At 39.6% G+C, this 17,535-nt stretch overlaps 2 protein-coding genes across 3 annotated transcripts in view; one reads left to right on the top strand and one right to left on the bottom strand.

Moving 5' to 3' along the window:
- Nucleotides 1–3,197: 3,197 nt before the first annotated feature.
- On the top strand, nt 3,198–10,962 carry tmem165 (transmembrane protein 165). The gene is made up of 6 exons (XM_026944659.3): nt 3,198–3,493; nt 4,436–4,661; nt 6,815–6,990; nt 7,147–7,332; nt 9,313–9,418; nt 9,501–10,962. Exons 1-6 carry the CDS (start codon nt 3,356–3,358, stop codon nt 9,575–9,577), a joined length of 909 nt encoding a protein of 302 aa, XP_026800460.3. The 5' UTR covers nt 3,198–3,355; the 3' UTR covers nt 9,578–10,962.
- The window catches only part of clocka (clock circadian regulator a), a 67,918-nt gene continuing 61,071 nt past the window's right edge, over nt 10,689–17,535 (bottom strand). For both annotated transcript variants that reach the window (XM_034313930.2, XM_034313931.2), the window contains one exon: nt 10,689–17,182. In XM_034313930.2, coding sequence (XP_034169821.1) covers nt 16,946–17,182 — 237 coding nt within the window. In that variant the 3' untranslated portion in view covers nt 10,689–16,945. The remainder of the gene's footprint in view (nt 17,183–17,535) is intronic.

Raw genomic sequence — 17,535 nt, 5'->3', positions numbered from 1 at the left:
CCCGTCTGGCACTGACAATCACACTACAGTCAAAATCACTGAGATCACATTTTTCCTCATTCTGATGGTTGATGTGAATATTACCCGAAGCTGCTGGCTCGTATCTGCATGAATTTATGCATTGCACTGCTGCCACATGATTGGCTGATTAAATAATTGCATGAATGTGTAGGTGTACAGGTGTTCCTAATAAAGTGTACAGTGAGTGTATATCAGCTGTCAATCAAATGTTAATCTTCAGAAAGTCCTCATTCATACCTCCATACATTAACAGCTATATCGTTTCTGTTGAGTTGCTCACCTTTCTAGAGTCTGCATGCTTGCTTCTATAGAGTTATCATTACATCTAGTGATCACAGGAGTGGTGTAAGATTGTTTATTGTCCAGCAGAGGTCTGTATAGAGCTGAGTGTCAAATACTTCAATGCTCTAAATCACAGATTCCCAACCCTGGTCCTGGAGTTACACACATTTTAGTGTATTTCCTGCTTTAACACACCCACTTCAGCTCAGGAAGGGCTGTTAATTAGCTGATTAATTGATTCAGGTGTGTTGGGAGCAGGGAAAACACTAACATGTACAGGACAGGGGGCTCTCCATGACCGGGTTTGGGAACCTGTGCTCTAAATCATATTCACTTCAAATGTGTTACTGTCTCAAAAGCTGCGCTCTGCCCATCACTCCTATTTATTATTATTAATTCTTTTTAAGCAAAAAAGTAGATTAGAGTAATACATTCCATTAACAAAACTCAAAATATATTAAATAGAAGAAGAAAACATCACAGGGATTATTAACTAACTTTTAATCATAAGTGGCAGTACAGACTGGCTAGTGAGCAGGAATGGGCCTTTTTTCCATGCGCGTTTTGCACATGTGCAGAAAATCCACAGCCACTTCAAGGACAGCGGCGACACGCAGCACATGTGGCAGGGCATCCAGGCCATCACCTGCATGTGACAGTGATGCCGCCCTTCCAGAAGCACTGAACAACTTCTACGCTCCATCTGAGGTGCAGAATGTCTCACTGACATCTTCAACATCTCCCTGAGCAGCGCCATCATTCCAACGTGCTTCAAGGCCTCCACAATCGTCCTCGTGCCGAAGAAGTCTTCAGTGTCCTGCCTCAACGACTACCGTCCCGTCGCACTCACACCCATCCTCATGAAGTGCTTCAAGAGGCTCGTCATGAGGCACATCAAGACCCTGCTACCCCCTCATTGGACTCCCTGCAGTTTGCGTATCGTCACTCAACAGCCACCACCCTCCATCTGGCCTTCACCCATCTGTACAAAAAGGACACTTGCGTTCAAATGCTGTTCATGGACTTCAGTTCAGCATTCAACACAATCATCCCTCAGCACCTGATTGGAAAGTTAAGCCTGCTGGGCCTGAACACCTCCCTCTGCAACTGGATCCTAGACTTCCTGATTGGGAGACCTCAGTCAGTCGGGATCTGGAGCAGCATCTCCAACACCACCACACTGAGCACTGGGGCCCTGCAGGGCTGTGTGCTCAGTCCACTGCTGTTCACTCTGCTGACTCACGACTGTGCAGCAACGTGCGGCTCAAATCACATCAAGTTCGCCAATGACACTATCGTACTGGGTCTCATCAGCAAGAATGACGAGTCAGCATACGCAGAGGAGGTGCAGTTTGGAAATCGCACCATTTCAGATCATGAGGACAGCTGAGAAGTTCATCGGAGTCTCTCTTCCCTCCATCACAGACACTTACACCATACGCTACATCTGCAAAGCCACCAGCATTGTGGATGTTCCCACGCACCCCTCATACATTCGGCCCTCACGGCCAGACTGTGCAACAGTTTCTTCCCCCAAGCCATCAGACTCCCCAGTATTCAAAGACTGGCCTGACAACACACACACACACTCAACTGAACACCCTATCCATTCCACTATCTCTGCAATTTTTTCCACATTTCTTTCTTAAATTGCTGCTGAAACACTGTAAACAAAATACTGTATTGACCACCTGCATTTAGCTGCTAATTAGTATGTCATATTTACATTTACAACATTTATTATTACTGGTCAGCGCTGCACTGTCCTTTACTGTGCCCATTGTACTGTTTAGTAATTGTTGCACTATTGCACACGTGCACTTTATGTATGTATGTCTTTGTAGTCTTTAGTTAGTTCGGTGTAGTCTTTAGTTAGTGCTGTCTAGTCTTTAGTTAGTTCTGTGCAGTCTTTAGTTAGTGCTGTCTAGTCTTTAGTTAGTGCTGTGTAGTCTCATGTAGCTCTGTGTAGTCTTTAGTTCTGTCTAGTCTTTAGCTAGCTTTGTGTAGTCTTTAGTTCTGTCTAGTCTTTAGTTAGTTCTGCGTAGTCCTTAGTTCTGTCTAGTCTTTAGTTAGCTCTATGTAGTCTTTAGCTAGCTTTGTGTAGTCTTTAGTTCTGTGTAGTCTTTAGTTAGTTCTGTGTAGTCTTTAGTTATCTCTGTGTAGTCTTTAGTGAGTTCTGTGTTGTTTTATGTAGCACCATGGTCTTGGAGGAAGGTTGTTTCTTTTCACCGTGTACTATACCAGCTGTATATGGTTGAAATGACAATAAAGCCACTTGAACTTAAATAAAAGCACGGTAAACAGCACAGTGTAGTGAGCGTTATTCTGGTGTGCATTTCTGCTCAGTCGCCAAAAAAAAACAACAAAAAAAACAATGCAGTACCTATTTTGAGTTAGTTTCTCATTAACCTGTTTATTTGATTGTAAACTCCATCGTGCTAAACCAAACCGCAAATGCGTCATCGAGCTGTCAGACGAGTCCATTTAACCACACATGCAGCTAGTGGGAACAGCTGAGCTTAAAGTTAGGTGGTCAGGGTGGAAAGTCTGTCCCAGACAACAGGGTTGGCGTAAAACTAGTGCTGTGTAGAGCTTTATTTCCCTACAAACACGTAAACATTATAATAGTCAACAAATGACCATTAAAAGTGACTGGTTTCGAGTTCAGTAACACGATCCGACAACAGCATTAAACACACCTTTACAACGAAGCAGCTCTGTTTGCTACTGAGGAAACTGCAGGCTATCTTGTTAGTTTATTATAACGTGCCTGCAGTTTAATTTCTGTGGTGTTTCCTGACTTGCTGAACGCCGTTCCTTATTGGCACATTTTTTTGCAATCTCGTCACTGAATGAGATTTTCATGACGTGTCCTAGCATGTGTGGGTCATCTCCGAAACAGACCAATCAGATTCGCCCGACAGCTAGCAAGTTTGTTTTAGCGGCTTCGTGAACATGAGCACAGCTAGCGATTTAGCCGGCTAGATAATTATCAGAAGTATATACATAAGTCAGAAAAATAAGCTATAATAAGATAAAATAAGTTTTTAAAATGCCTCCCCGGGCCGTTTCTCGGCCTGCTGAGGCGAAGCTGTTGCTTGTGCTCGTGGTTGTAAGTGTGCTGAGTGCAGAAAGAGTCTCAGGCTTTCCAGAGGAGAACAAACTACCTGAAGTGCAGCAGCCTGCTGAGGTAACATTCACAGTTTAACACCAAATACACGGCGGAAAATTTACTCACTTTGGTTTCCTGGCTAGTTCAGGTTTCACTTTAGACAGTAAACTTGGTGGTAGCGACGAGGCTAATTTGCTTTATTTGAAATAAATTAGCTAGCTAGCTGTCTGCCTACAGGCCGAGCTTCTTTGCCTTCTGTATGCTTCTCTTATTTTATCTGTTGGTAGTCAATTATTCCTTTCAGTGTTAAAAGAAACGCATCAATGGACCACCTTTAATGGCATTACATATTAACTTTATAAACTTTATCCAACTCTTAGCACATGATGCACAATTAGGCAGATTATAGTTATTTACTGGAGCCATAAAAGGTTTCAGGTTTCTACCTGAATCCAACACCCACAGAACCCAAAAACACCACACTGTTCATTCAAAACAGCTTGTGCTAACACTACTTCCTTGTTTCGATTAAAAAGTGCAAGATTCAAATGTTTTACTTGTGTAAATCATTGAGATTTGAATGAAACCCATTTTCAAGTGACTAGTCAGACTTGAAATACTTGAAATGAAATACTACTACTGTTACTATTATTATTATTATTATTATTATTATTATTATTATTAACAACAACTTTGGTTGTAATTGTAGATCAGGAGCTCCATTATTCTAACATCCCACTGGTTGTGTTTCCTGGACCCCACTTTTTGGGGAAATAGTTGGCACACAGCAGTAAAACACGTGGACATGGCATGTCTAAAAGGACATACATGATACACACACTTTACCGTCTATCTGTGCTGCGTGTACTATGCATACGTTTGCGTGTATGTCTGTAATTTACTCTCTCTTCCCATAACAAAGGTCTGCTAATATTGCTGCAAGCCATCTTTACTGTTCTTCTTTGTCATATGCACTGATTTACAATGAAATAGTGATAACAATTTTGTCTGTTTTTACAGAAAGCTCCAACCGGCCAAACTGCAGCTCCAGCCGTCAGTCCAGACGAGCCTAGTAAAGGCAACCTGGGATTTATCCATGCGTTTGTGGCAGCAATTTCGGTCATCATCGTCTCCGAGCTGGGAGATAAGACTTTCTTCATCGCAGCCATCATGGCCATGCGCTATAACCGTCTCACAGTCTTGGCAGGGGCCATGTTGGCGCTAGGTCTCATGACCTGCCTGTCAGGTAGCCTAACCTCAAGGATTTCTTTGTTCTTATGTGAATAGAGACTTTGAGGTTGAGCAGTAGGCATGAGTAGTGCAAACACTGCTATCTCTTCAGACTCTTTTCACCAAAATCTGACTGAGTTCAATTAAAAACTAAAGTACACTGTCTAGATAGAACTTGTTGCTATTGTCCTGTAAACATATTCCAGCACAAACATTCCTGATTTGTTGGAAATGAAATTGGTTAAGCTATTTATGAGTAAGAAAATGTAGAAGTTGGCCGAGGTTGTGATAAAAAGGCAGTGACGTTTCACTTTTTCGTGAATCTGATCCATGTCACTCACAAGGACATATCAAATGTGGGTTTTTTTTTCGTCGTCTTCTTCAATCAATCCTAAACTAGATTATGTGTACTGCAGAACATGGGCATTTTGTTTTTAGCCCCAGAAAAAAAAACTCCTCAAACAGCACATTTACTTACCGTTTAGCTCATAATGCAATGATGGGTGCAATGGGTGAAACATGAAATGACAATTTATTAATATCAGCATTGTTTTATTTATATAGTATCGTTCCCGAGCTTATGGTCACTTTACAAATTCAGCCATCAAGATAAGCAAATGACATGCACAGAGCACAAGGGTATTAGTGTAACATGATATGCATTCAAATACTAATCAAAGAACACTGTACACACACTGTAAAACCACAGGAATACCACACCCAATACACATAATATAAAGGGAGATCGGATGGGATGAGTAGACTAGACAGCAGCAGAGAGAGGGTGATACGACTGTGTGTGTGGGGGGGATTTGTAGGCTGTAATAGAGGTTTGTTGGGTTTTTGTGCCACAATGCTGAGTAATCTGCCACTCGGGACTTAAAAGTAAGCCTTGGTTGGAGAATCTGAGAGAAGGAAAGAGGTGTGTGTAAATCCAGGGTGTCCGAAAAGTCAAGAACTAATGGTTGTTGAACTACATATACATGATTATTTTTGTTATCTTATTATTTATTTACAATTGGTTTTATATTTATTTTTTCCTTACAGATGAAAATGGCATTAACATTGTATGAAAGGGTAGAGGTAGTGCTTCTTGGTTCCTGACTTTTTGGACACCTTGTAGATTAATTTATTCAGATACCGAAAACAATTCCCTCTTAGGCCTAATGTTACATGCGTCCTAGTTGATGGGCTGTAATGGTTGAGCTAAAATGAGCTACAGATGTTTTAACTGAAAGCAGCACTGGATACTTGTTTTCTTGCCTGGTGCAGAAGTCCTACAGTGTCCGTCTCACACGATAATTCTCCTGCCAGTTTTATTAAAGCATTATAAAACTATTTTATACCAAAGCGTTATTGAATCCTCAAATCTGACCAATCAGATTTGAGGATTCAATAACGCTTTGGTATAAAATAGTTTTATAATGCTGTATGCTCTATAATGTGTTGATTCATCTTCTATAACGGCACGGCTCTGAGAGTAGTGCTGGCTGCAAGGCAAATCGTATCGATGCGCTCTGTCCCTTTTCATTTTCTGACATGAAAATGTAAGGCCATCATGTCTCTGTGGTTTTACAGAGACATGATGAGATTTTTTTAATATCTCTAACTTCTAATGAGAGAGAAGAAAAGAGAGACTGGTAAGGGAGTGACTGTTTATAGCTGCTATAACATGAGTCAACAGGAACTAACGTGTTTCACAAAAAAAAAAAAAAAAAGTCAACATTAGCTTCACGTCAGGCCTCGTCACACCACTCCAATGTAGATTATTTTCCTCTAAACAGCACACCATATCATGTTTTATTCCTTAAACTCTCATTTATTGCAAATTCAGGCAGGACCACTATTAGCCCTTAAACTCTCATTCTTTGAAGGAATACTAGGAAGTGTACAAAACTTATTTCTCAGTCTTGTCACTTTTTGTTTTTGGAGGGATTGAAAATTTAATCATTGCTTATATAATTACATTTTTTTTTCTGTTAGATGATTCATAAAGCTATACTTTGGGGCAGCAGAAATCTGTTACATTGGGTCCACAGGCACCAGAGTGTACAGTGCATGTAATTACCTGGTAGAGTAAGTACAGTATATTGTAGGGGCTGCAGACTGAAATAACAGTACAACAGAGGTACATCTAACATGCGATTTTGATCTGTGTCCTGCCATTAGTCCTCTTTGGTTACGCCACCACTATTATCCCACGGATCTACACCTACTACATCTCCACAGCGCTGTTCGCCATCTTCGGCGTGAGGATGCTGAGAGAGGGGCTGAGGATGAGCGCTGATGAAGGCCAGGAGGAGCTTGAAGAGGTGCAGGCTGAGATTAAGAAGAAAGATGAGGAGGTGCGTTACCTGGCTGTTGGTTCGAACAAAATCACGTTCTAATGTTTGAACTGAAGCCGCTGATCACGTTGAATTGACCTTCTTAAATGAGAGTGATGTTTTTCATCACCTCACCTGAGCTTTGGTTGACTGACTGGCTGGTGTGTTTACTTCCAGCTTCAGCGTTATAAACTGGCCAACGGGGCTCCTGATGTAGAGGCGGGGACAGCGGCGGCCATGTTGCCTCAGAGAAAGTGGCACAATTTTATCTCACCCATCTTCATCCAGGCACTAACACTCACTTTCCTCGCTGAGTGGGGTGACCGCTCTCAGCTCGCCACCATCGTTCTGGCTGCACGGGAGGTCAGCAATCACACACACACACACAAACACACACAAACACACACAAACACACACACACATTCCCACTAAGCTTTACGGCGTACATAAGGTTAAGAGGCAAAAAATGGAAAATTATAACAGTATGAACAATGGATATGGATATAGAAAGTCCACACACCCCTGTTAAAATGGAAAGAGTGAGAAAATATTGCCAAGTCAAGATGTACCATGCTGATAGACTCTTACCCAAAAAGACTGAGTGGTGTAAGAAAATCGAAAGGTGCTTCAACAAAGTATTATGCAACCAGATTATTGCAACTTTTTTATTTTTCCTATTTTTCCATAAAATGTTTCTGAGTGTTTTTCACTTAATTTTTAAACGTTGTAATTTCACATTGAGGGTGGAAAAAGTTCTGACATGATTTATCTTGGTTTCTTTTTTTTTTTATATAACTTTTTATATCCATTGTAAGAGATGTTATCTATATCCTTTTTTAAAAATTTTCTTAGATAATCATTAGTTCCTTTAGGACTTAATTAATCAGTGAGCTTATACACACAGATGACAAATGAAAGGAAAAATTGTGCTGCGGAGACATTTTCAGACCCACAAACCTTTACGTATTTTTCATATGAACTCCACATTTTAACATTGGCGTATGCTGTTAAGGGTTATCACTCAAAACTATGCAATAAAAATGTCAGATAAGCCAACTGAATGTGAATGTGGAATGACAGGTTTTTCTGTGTTTACTGACACCCCGGAAGCCCCACCCCCTTCACCCAATCTCACAGCTCTCATCATATCTAGATTTTTCCCGCTTGAAAAAACGCACGACCCTTGCTTTCTGTCCAGCTATATGGAGAAAGGTTTAAGTTGATTAATGTAAAATAAAATCTATCAATGTATGCTCAAATTAGCTTAATCAGTTAACAAATCAATATATTCTGATTGGACTGATTGATTCATCCGTTCAGAACAGTTCCAGAGACTTGGACCAAGATGCATCGGAGCTGTTCTGGTAGCTTGTGGTGGTTGATTATTTTCCTTTAATTTGTCATCCGTTGTAGATACAGTAAATTTTAATGTAGCAACTGCACAGATGTTACCTGTTCCAGCACTGATATTATACACTACAGTCTAAAAAGAAAACATTAACTGTACTGTTATCTGTACGCATTTACATTTATGGCATTTGGCAGAAACCCTTATCCAGAGCGACTTACAAAAGTGCTTTGAAGTCTATCAAAAATACATTCTGATACTGGCTCACTAGGTCACAAACTAGGAATACCATCAGTCCAAAAACTCTACTGGGGAGGTAATAGACATGCACTCAGACAATACTTTTTTGGTTTTTTTTTTTGGTTTTGTAAGTGCTAACTTAAGTACTTTAGTACGCCTAACGCATACTGGATCAAATGATCATCTTATGCAGACATAAGCCCCATGATGCAACTGTGCTGATCCGGTCTAAATATAGAAAAAGCAGTGTAAAGAATTGAAGTCTAATACTGGATTGAAGTCTAATACTGGATAATGATCATAATTCAGTGGACTAATTCTGGACTGCTGCAAGTGTGCTGGTCTGATCATTAGCAGTAAATTAACAGTATTTTAACCATTAATTAATGATTCATTAGCAATGACTGACTGAGGGTGCAATAGTAATTAGTTGGAGTCCAGATTTGCTCAGTGGCACTTTATGATTTGTAGTTTGAAGTGCTGCAGAGTCAGCGATGCCAGCACAGAGATCAGAGAGAAGGGACTAGTTTTATTATTACTAAAATGCAGGATTACTTTGTTGTCGTTTTGGCACTGTTGCTTAGCAGCCAGAACCCTGCAGCAAGCACACATTCATGTAAATATAGGTCTTTATCTCTTGCCTGTAGAAGCAGTGCACATGATAGGATTTGGAGAAATGAAAGCTCAAAAAGTAGACAGAAAACGCTTATATATCTACCTGGGTGTATTTCTCAATACCGAATTGTTTGCTGCAGGATCCATTCGGAGTGGCGGTGGGTGGAACTCTGGGACATTGCCTCTGCACAGGCCTGGCTGTGGTTGGTGGAAGGATGGTGGCTCAGAAAATATCAGTCAGGACAGGTAAGATTTGCCTTAGAGAGCAGATTAATCAATGCAGTGTTCATTGACAGTTAAGACTTAATTTCTGCGTTTATCTCCACAGTTACAATCATCGGTGGAATCGTGTTTCTCGCCTTTGCTTTCTCGGCCCTCTTCATCAAGCCGGATACTGGATTCTGATAAGAGGACATACTTTCTGGGCTCAGTCTGTAAATACCAGCTCCGAAGTGCTGTATTCACAAAGACAGACTGTACGCAAAATCCGCCATTGAATGGTGGCGCGTGTTTGAGTGTGTGTGAAAGCAAAGTGTTACTGTTTAGACCCAGTCACAGACGCTGCATTGGTTTTTATTTTGGTTAGTTTGTTTTCTTCCTCCTAATTATGTGATGTGTGTCCTGTAATAACAGTTTAATTTCCTATACTTCTGTCCTATCAAATTCACTGTTTCTTCTTTCACATAGTTTTCTCTTCCTATCATGACCATAAACCTACAGTCAGTGTGCATGAGCTCCTCAGGCTGTTTGAATGCGACGTGTGCATTCAGGTTACAGCCTTACAGTGCAACTCAGTTATCAGCACATGCAAGGAGCAAGTGCCCAGTTCTGTATATCACCGTGTCCTTTCACTCCTGGGAGTTTTCAGTAAAATGCAGGTCTCGCAAGCCAGAACTCTAAGCTTTGTTAGCGAGCATGGTACGTTTCAGCAGTGAACGCAGATAAGAACCCCACCTACTTTTGATGACCAGTTGCGTCAAGAAAAACTATTTATTAATGCTTAGACTGTATTCCGTTACTCTATCTTGGTCTGAAAACCTCGGTGTTGTGGTATGCAAGAGTTTGTATTCCTACTGGAACAAAAACAGGGAACGCCAGTCAGATCGCAACTTTCAAGATCCTGAATGTTGTGGCCTGAAAAGTGTACAAAAGATATCAGCCGTTCTGTATCTCATGGCTATATCCCACCCAAACTGCTGGTCATAAACCTCCCTTACTTGTTAACTGCTTCATCCTTGCAGCTCCAGTGCAGATCTAAAGAGGCAAACTTCAGTGAGGAGATGCATCTTGGTAAAGCAACTCCATTCGGAACACAAATGAAGCATAAATCATTTTCCTTAATGTCTGAAGAATTTGTTTTAATCATTTAGTAAGAAATGTAAACTAGTCCTGTACTCCAGCTGCATCCATTAAAAAAAAAAAAAAAAAAACCTCCCTCAGCTAAGCTCTATTAAGAAGCCAGCAGCAATTTTTAGCAAAAATCCCTTTTATATTTGATCATTTATTCAGTACTCCACTTCCAGGAAAATGAATAGCTGGTCTAGGAAATATAACTTTTTTTTTTTTTATTCATCATCAGAGCATTGATTTTTTTTTTTCCTGTTGTCCAAGTACTGTAGAACTGTCAGGGAAGACATTGCTGGGTTTTGTACAGTTTAAGGTGACTTATTTCTTTGTCAATATTTGACTGGACTTATTCATCTGTGAATGGCAAGTAATTCAATATACATTGTGCAGAGGAGTTGACTGTAAAATAATTCCTGTAAATAATAAATTAAAATCTGACAGTATGGCTTTTTATGCCTGTAGTTGTCTTGATACAGGAAGCAATGCAAATGAAACAATTTGCTGAAGGGCTTTAAATGAAGCAGTGTTTTAAAATGACCTCATTTTCACTTCATGTAAGTATGACTCAGGGTGATGTCGAGCATTAAGTGTACACACAGATTTCTTGAATTTTGCCTACAGAACTGAATGTCTCTGGATTTTAATGTGGACAAATCAGATTTGAAGAAAAATAAAAAGCCTGTGGAGGGAAATCTGAACAGATCCAAACACAATGAACAAAATTAGCACTGATCTCTTGAATTACACAAATTTTAGGCTTAGTCACACATCAGATAAAGTGTTTTATTTACCAAAAATAGCATAGAACACATTTAGAGAACACATGTTGGTGTGAGATATACGGTTTTAAAATATATGTTTATTTTTTTGAAAATTGAGTAAGGAGAGCAAACTGCACCATTCGCTTCAAAAGCCTGTTATGGTTGTTAGCATGGCCCATCAAATGAACCCAATGCAGCACATACACTGATATTACAGCACCTTTTACAAAGCACACAGCCTTCATCCTCCCTCCCTTCATCCTCTACAGCATCGTTCTGTTCAAGTCATGTTGTGGACCATAATCAGCTGCAAAAAATGTTCAACCTAAATGCACTGTGAAAGGATTTCATTAAGCCCCTCCCACCCCATAACCCATGTACTGACCAGGTTGATTTCATGAGCCAACCAGAAATGTTCTGCAAAACAAAAAGTGTCACACAAACAAGAAGACAGTGAGGGACATCTACAACCTTTAGTGTGCTTGCTGAAACTACAGAACATTAATTCATTAACCAGCTCCTTTTCATTAGGGTTTCAAGTACTTCAAGGACTAGCAAAACCTTAAGGTTTAAAGAAACAAAAATCTTTAAGATTTTTTTAACGTGTTCTTATTTTTAATTGCAGCTCTTTGGATACATTAAAAAAATGACTTCACACCATCTGACAAATTTAAAATTATACTGAATGCCAGAGAAACATTCCGGGACACCTGGTTGAACATGTTCGGTGGCTGACTCGTGAAAGGTGCATGGAGATCATGATATTTCAAGTGTTCACTTTAAAGAAAAAAGAAGAGCATGAGAGAGAGAGAGAGAGAAAGAGAGAGAGCGCCGGTAACTGATGTGGGCTTGACTGTCTGAAACTAGCTGGAGGCAGCCATGTTTAGTATTCACCTATGACTATAGCCTAAAACACACACACACACACACACACACACACTGCCTCCTGTACATGCCAGACATTAACTTATCATCGCTGTCCTTGACAACTAGCATGCAGATTCCAAGGAAACCAGTCCTCACTGTTTTACTCTTTTAAAATGACGTTAAAAAATGTCTACAAAAGGAGTGATCAAACGCCAAGTTGTGAAATTAGTGTTGCTGTATAATAATAATAATAATAATACTAATAATACAGCGAGAGGCAGCTTTCATCCTCCCTGACTGGTGAAGCTTATTCTGGAATAAAGAAAGTAATAAATTAACAGGATTTGGGCTTATGGTCAAATGTCTTTGCATTTACTAGTAATTTTGAATATAAGGACATATGATCTACTGCAAACGGCACTGATTCTCCGAGATGTATTCGTAAATGAAGACACAGGAGACAGTCCCCATGAGACGCCTTTTACCAAGCTGTCCTTAGTGTTCACAAATTTCACTTCATTGTCATGAACTGTTACATGGTGTTTACTGTTGACTAATTGTGCATTTTGTTTTTTTGTTTTTTGCTTTAAATGTCTGACTAAATCAACACTAGAGATTAAAAAAAATATACTAAAAGCAAAAAATGTAGATTAAAAAAAAAAAAAAAAAAAAAGGACAGCAACTATATGTTAATCACTGACACGTTGAGTATAAATGTCCATATGTTAAAGGTCATACTTGAAAATCTTTCCTTCAGCAGTATTTTGAATTATGTTATATTATGATGCTCACACATCACTCCATCTTGCTCATTCACAACAGACTGAGGGGAGGAACAGCTCTGGCCTGAGCCCAACTGCATCGTGAGAAAACAATTCAATCTGGTTCTCTAGTGTGTCAAAGTTTGTTTAAATCCTTTAAGTCGAACATTATCCTATAAACTCAGCTAATATTTACTGTTCCCTTTCCTAACAGATTATATATATAGTCATATAGTCTTTCTCTTCAAAATCTTTCCAATAGTCTGGTCTAGTCATAGAAAAATATATATTTCAACAGGTTATATGCTGCTCTAAAATATTTGTTCATGATGAGTTAAGATTAAGCTTATGTATATGGGTTGCAAAGTGACGCTGTCTTACATTCATTCTGTGAAAGTACTGCCACTCAAGTGTTCCTCAGCCATTAGGTCATCTCTCTGAGAACTATATTCAAAAAAAAAAAAAGAAATGGTGGAAATACAGTACTAAATCTTGAACATTTGCTAAAAACTGCCAAAAAGTTCAGTATAATGTAGTATACACCAAATGTTAAAAGTCTGACATGGCAACTAAGAATGGTTCTCATTTTCAAAAATACATTCTATTCAGCTTATATCTGTTCATAAGAAATGATGAAATCCAGCTTATATTGTGAGGTTTTTTCGTCCTTGTATCACTAGAAAATTATGGAACCTTGTTTGTAAAGTATAGTCTTCGAACGGTTTTTGTTGGTGGACTTGGACAATCTGTCCAATTAATTTGGGTTCACTCACAGTAACTAACCGATTAATAGACGTCCTTGGAGAGACCGTGATATTCAGACGACAAGCGCTAGAAGAACTGTGCTACTGGATAGATACTGCAATGTGAACATGTGATTGGACCAGCACTCTGAACAGCTGGAGGCAGAAAGATCCTGAGAAAGTGGAACATGGGACCAGTTGTGTGCTGCCATGCTGAGGTCTCATATGAAGTACATATGAATTATTGCAACCCGTTTCTACTTGAACTACCCAGAAAAAAAAAAAAAAAAAAAATCAACCTTTTCTCTTTTTGTAAGATAAAGTCATGCACGCATCAAAAGGTAAACGTTATTATTTATATAAAACAGATTTGTCACACAGGACATCATTTCACTTCAAGACAAGACAGAAATTGGTGACTATATACACTATATGGCCAAAAGTATGTGGACACCTGACCATCACACCCATATGTGTTTGTTGAACATCTCATTCCAGATTTATTCTCCCTTTGCTGTTATAATAGTTTCCACTCTTCTGAATCAGAAATCAGAATCAGAAACAATTTATTGCCAGGTACAGTAAAGGACACTCTACATTACTAGGAATTTGTCTTGATGTCAGGTGCAAACACCAACCGAAGGCTTTCCACTAGACTTTGGTTGGTGTTCCAGTTCATCCCAAAGGTGTTCAGTGGGGTTGAGGTCAGGGCATCGTCATGCTGGAACAGGTTTAAGCCTCTTAGCTCCAGTGAAGGGAAATTGTAATGATACAGCACACAGAGACATTCTATACAATTGTGTGCTTCCAAATTTGTGGGAACAGTTTGGGGAAGAATCACATTTGGGTGTGACGGTCAGGTGTCCACATACTTTTGGCCAGATAGTGTATCTAAGTGCTATCGTTTATTCAAAGAAATCTAAAGTTGAACAAAATTTTGGGTTCCTAAAATGTGTGATTGTCCAAATTTTAAATGACACCTAAGCAAGGTCATAACCTTCCTAACATTCATGATAGTTTAACGTGCAAGCAGGAGAAGAGAACTAGCAAAGCCTCCACTCCAGAAGCAAACTAAATTCACGCAGGGCTGGTTTTCTACCACTCCTACATTTATTCATTCATTTTCAGTAAACACTTTATCCTTGTCTGGCTCACTGTGGATCCGGAGCCTATCCCAGGAATAATGGGAATGGGAAGTGCGCACACACACATTCACACCAAGGGATAATTTATAGAGTATCCAGTCCACCATACTGGCAGGTTTTCTAGAGGTGGGAGGAAACCAGAAAACCTGGATATAGGGAGAACACAATACCCTCCACATGACAGTAACCCAAGCTCAGGATGAACCGGGGACCCTGGAGCTGTGAGGTGGAACACTAAGCACTGTGCCAATTTTGTAACATTACGTAACTTTTTTCTAGTATTTTACAAAACTGTTACATGACGTGTCATATCTTATTAGCCATAGTAAGTGATAAGTCCATAACAAACCACAGACTGGTTTGTCCAGAGATGTCTGCTATACATCACTGCTACTATTGTAACTGAGAACAGAGCTGTCAGGACGGGGAGACACTACTTGAAAAGCAAGTAATTTTTTTTTTTTCCCCATTTCATTAGGGACACTTCAACTAATTAAGACCTTGCCTAGGTTTAAAGTTCCACAGAGCTAAATGTAAAGTGCCATACAAATATAAGTGCTAATGTTCTCTTTTTGGGACATTTGAGAGTCAGGAAAATTTGTCTAGTACGAAAGACCGCACCAGATACAAGATTATCATCACAGTCATCATCAACGAGGTCTGAAGACCCTACACCATACATTCCTGATTTCTCTACACGTAGCTGTATCATGGTAGCTGACTCCATTTTGCTTAAAGCATGCTCAAGCTCAGCCAAAATCTAAGAAAATCTCAGGAAAAAAAGAAGAAGAAGAAAAAAAAAACCTATTAAACCCGTGCAAATACAGGATCATGTGCTAAGATTTACTAGCGACAATGAGGTTTGGTTTGGTAAGGCTAAATTTCATGTTGGTTAAAATTACAGTGATATATTTATATATTTATCATAGCTTACATATTACTGTAAAATTAATATAGCTTAAATTATGGCTTGGCACTGTGTGGGTTTATATATATATTATACAGTATGTGGCCATGAAACCATAATATATGCTTATGCAACTTACTCATCATGTATAAGCATCTAAACTGACATCTGACACCTGAGTATGTCATGGTCAACTTTCCTGAAAGCTCCTGATTAACGCTGCATTAACGCGTTAAATACTCCACATTTATCATAATATATTATGAATCTATATCTCCATCTGAATCCACAGCCTGCTCTCTCTGATATATACAAATGTAAAATATCTGTACAGTTTACAGATTAATAAATTGGTTACATGTAGTAGTGTTATGAAAATATGAAGGTGTCATTTTAAACAAACTGTGACACACGAATCAGAACCAGCACTGCCCGCTTTGCAGACAGACACACACACACACAAACACACACAAACACACACACACACACACACCCCACGGCAAAGAGGAAGTCCGTGAAGGCATCAGCCATTAAGTGTTTTCTTTTTTCCTTTGAATACTAGAAAAAAGTATATTCAAAGCTACAAATAACAGACTACACTCTTTTTTCGTGTCATGCATCAATATAAAATATTAGTTTCTCTTTGTTTTGTCTGTATATTTACATATTAATTTACAGGTGTACTATACAATAAAAGCTGAATCCACATGAACATCTTAAAAATATTTTCTGACCCATAATTACTTTTTTTTTTTTTTTTTTTTTTTTTTACATGGAAAACACAAAGATGAAAAGAAGAGAGCAGGGAAGGGAGGATATGAATGGAGAAGAACAAATGGATGTGGTGCCATTTGTCCTACAGGACTTCTCTGAAGTCTTGAATCACCTCCAGTCCACAAACTGGAGCGTTCTACATAAATTAATATGTGAATGTGTGAATGAAAGACGGCCCACCTCACAACTTGCCTTGCCTCTTATCTTGATTCGGTTGGTAAAAAATAAACCAAGGGCTCCCTTGCTAGCTTACTAACCACTCAGCCAGTGTGGGCTATACTTCCCAGAATTCAGTGCAAGCATCCAGAACTTGGTGAGGGATGACATGTAGGGCGCAGAGACACAACAGCACCTTTTGCTTTGCGCCAAATAACAGGTACAGTTTGAATACTGCAAATACTCGTCCTTCGTCGCCCTGCACAACAGAGGTCAGATTCGGTCCTCGCCACGCAATTGGCTGGTGCCGGGTTACTGAGGCGGGGCATTGGAGCGGTCCAACATGCTGTCTGGCCTATGAGAAGCCAGCTGCTGCTGCTGCTGCTGATGCTGAAGCTGCTGTTGGTGCTGATGTTGCTGTTGGAGCTGCTGCTGCTGCACCTGCTGCTGCTGTTGTGTGGTTGCGGCGAAGGCGTTCTGCTGCTGGAGAGGAAACGCTGCCTGGAGGATCAGCTGCGCTGACTGATTCCCATGAAGAAGACGAGGTGCCTAAATGGGACGAGTTGTAGACAGAAAATACTCATATTAAACACCACAATTAATGGATTTTATTTCAAGTCCAGTGAAAAAGTTTGCATATGCTTATGCTGAGTTTTGAGGCGGAAGCTGCACCTTGTAATTCCCCGTGTTCAACCGGTAAAAAGTCACAGAAAACGCCACTCAACTTGAAATTTCAACTCGTCAACTTGAAGTAGTCTTCTCAACTACCAGTTCCTTCCCTGTGAACAGTGTAAAGTCCCCCCTTCTCTACTTTTAAATTAGTTTATAGCAGTACTGACTTAAGATCAGTCAATATACAGACAGAATGCTTGATTATATCTATAATTTTCCATACTAATCAC

This window comes from Pangasianodon hypophthalmus, chromosome 19 (assembly GCF_027358585.1).
Source record: "Pangasianodon hypophthalmus isolate fPanHyp1 chromosome 19, fPanHyp1.pri, whole genome shotgun sequence".
Classification (NCBI taxonomy): Eukaryota; Metazoa; Chordata; class Actinopteri; order Siluriformes; family Pangasiidae; genus Pangasianodon; species Pangasianodon hypophthalmus.
This window is presented reverse-complemented; position numbering and strand designations above follow the sequence as displayed.

Coding starts and splice junctions, on each gene's coding strand:
- tmem165 (XM_026944659.3), top strand. CDS start 3,356: ATGCCTCCCCGGGCCGTTTCTCGGCCTGCTGAGGCGAAGCTGTTGCTT. Junction 3,494..4,435: donor AAGTGCAGCAGCCTGCTGAG/GTAACATTCACA, acceptor CTGTTTTTACAG/AAAGCTCCAACCGGCCAAAC. Junction 7,333..9,312: donor TCGTTCTGGCTGCACGGGAG/GTCAGCAATCAC, acceptor TGTTTGCTGCAG/GATCCATTCGGAGTGGCGGT.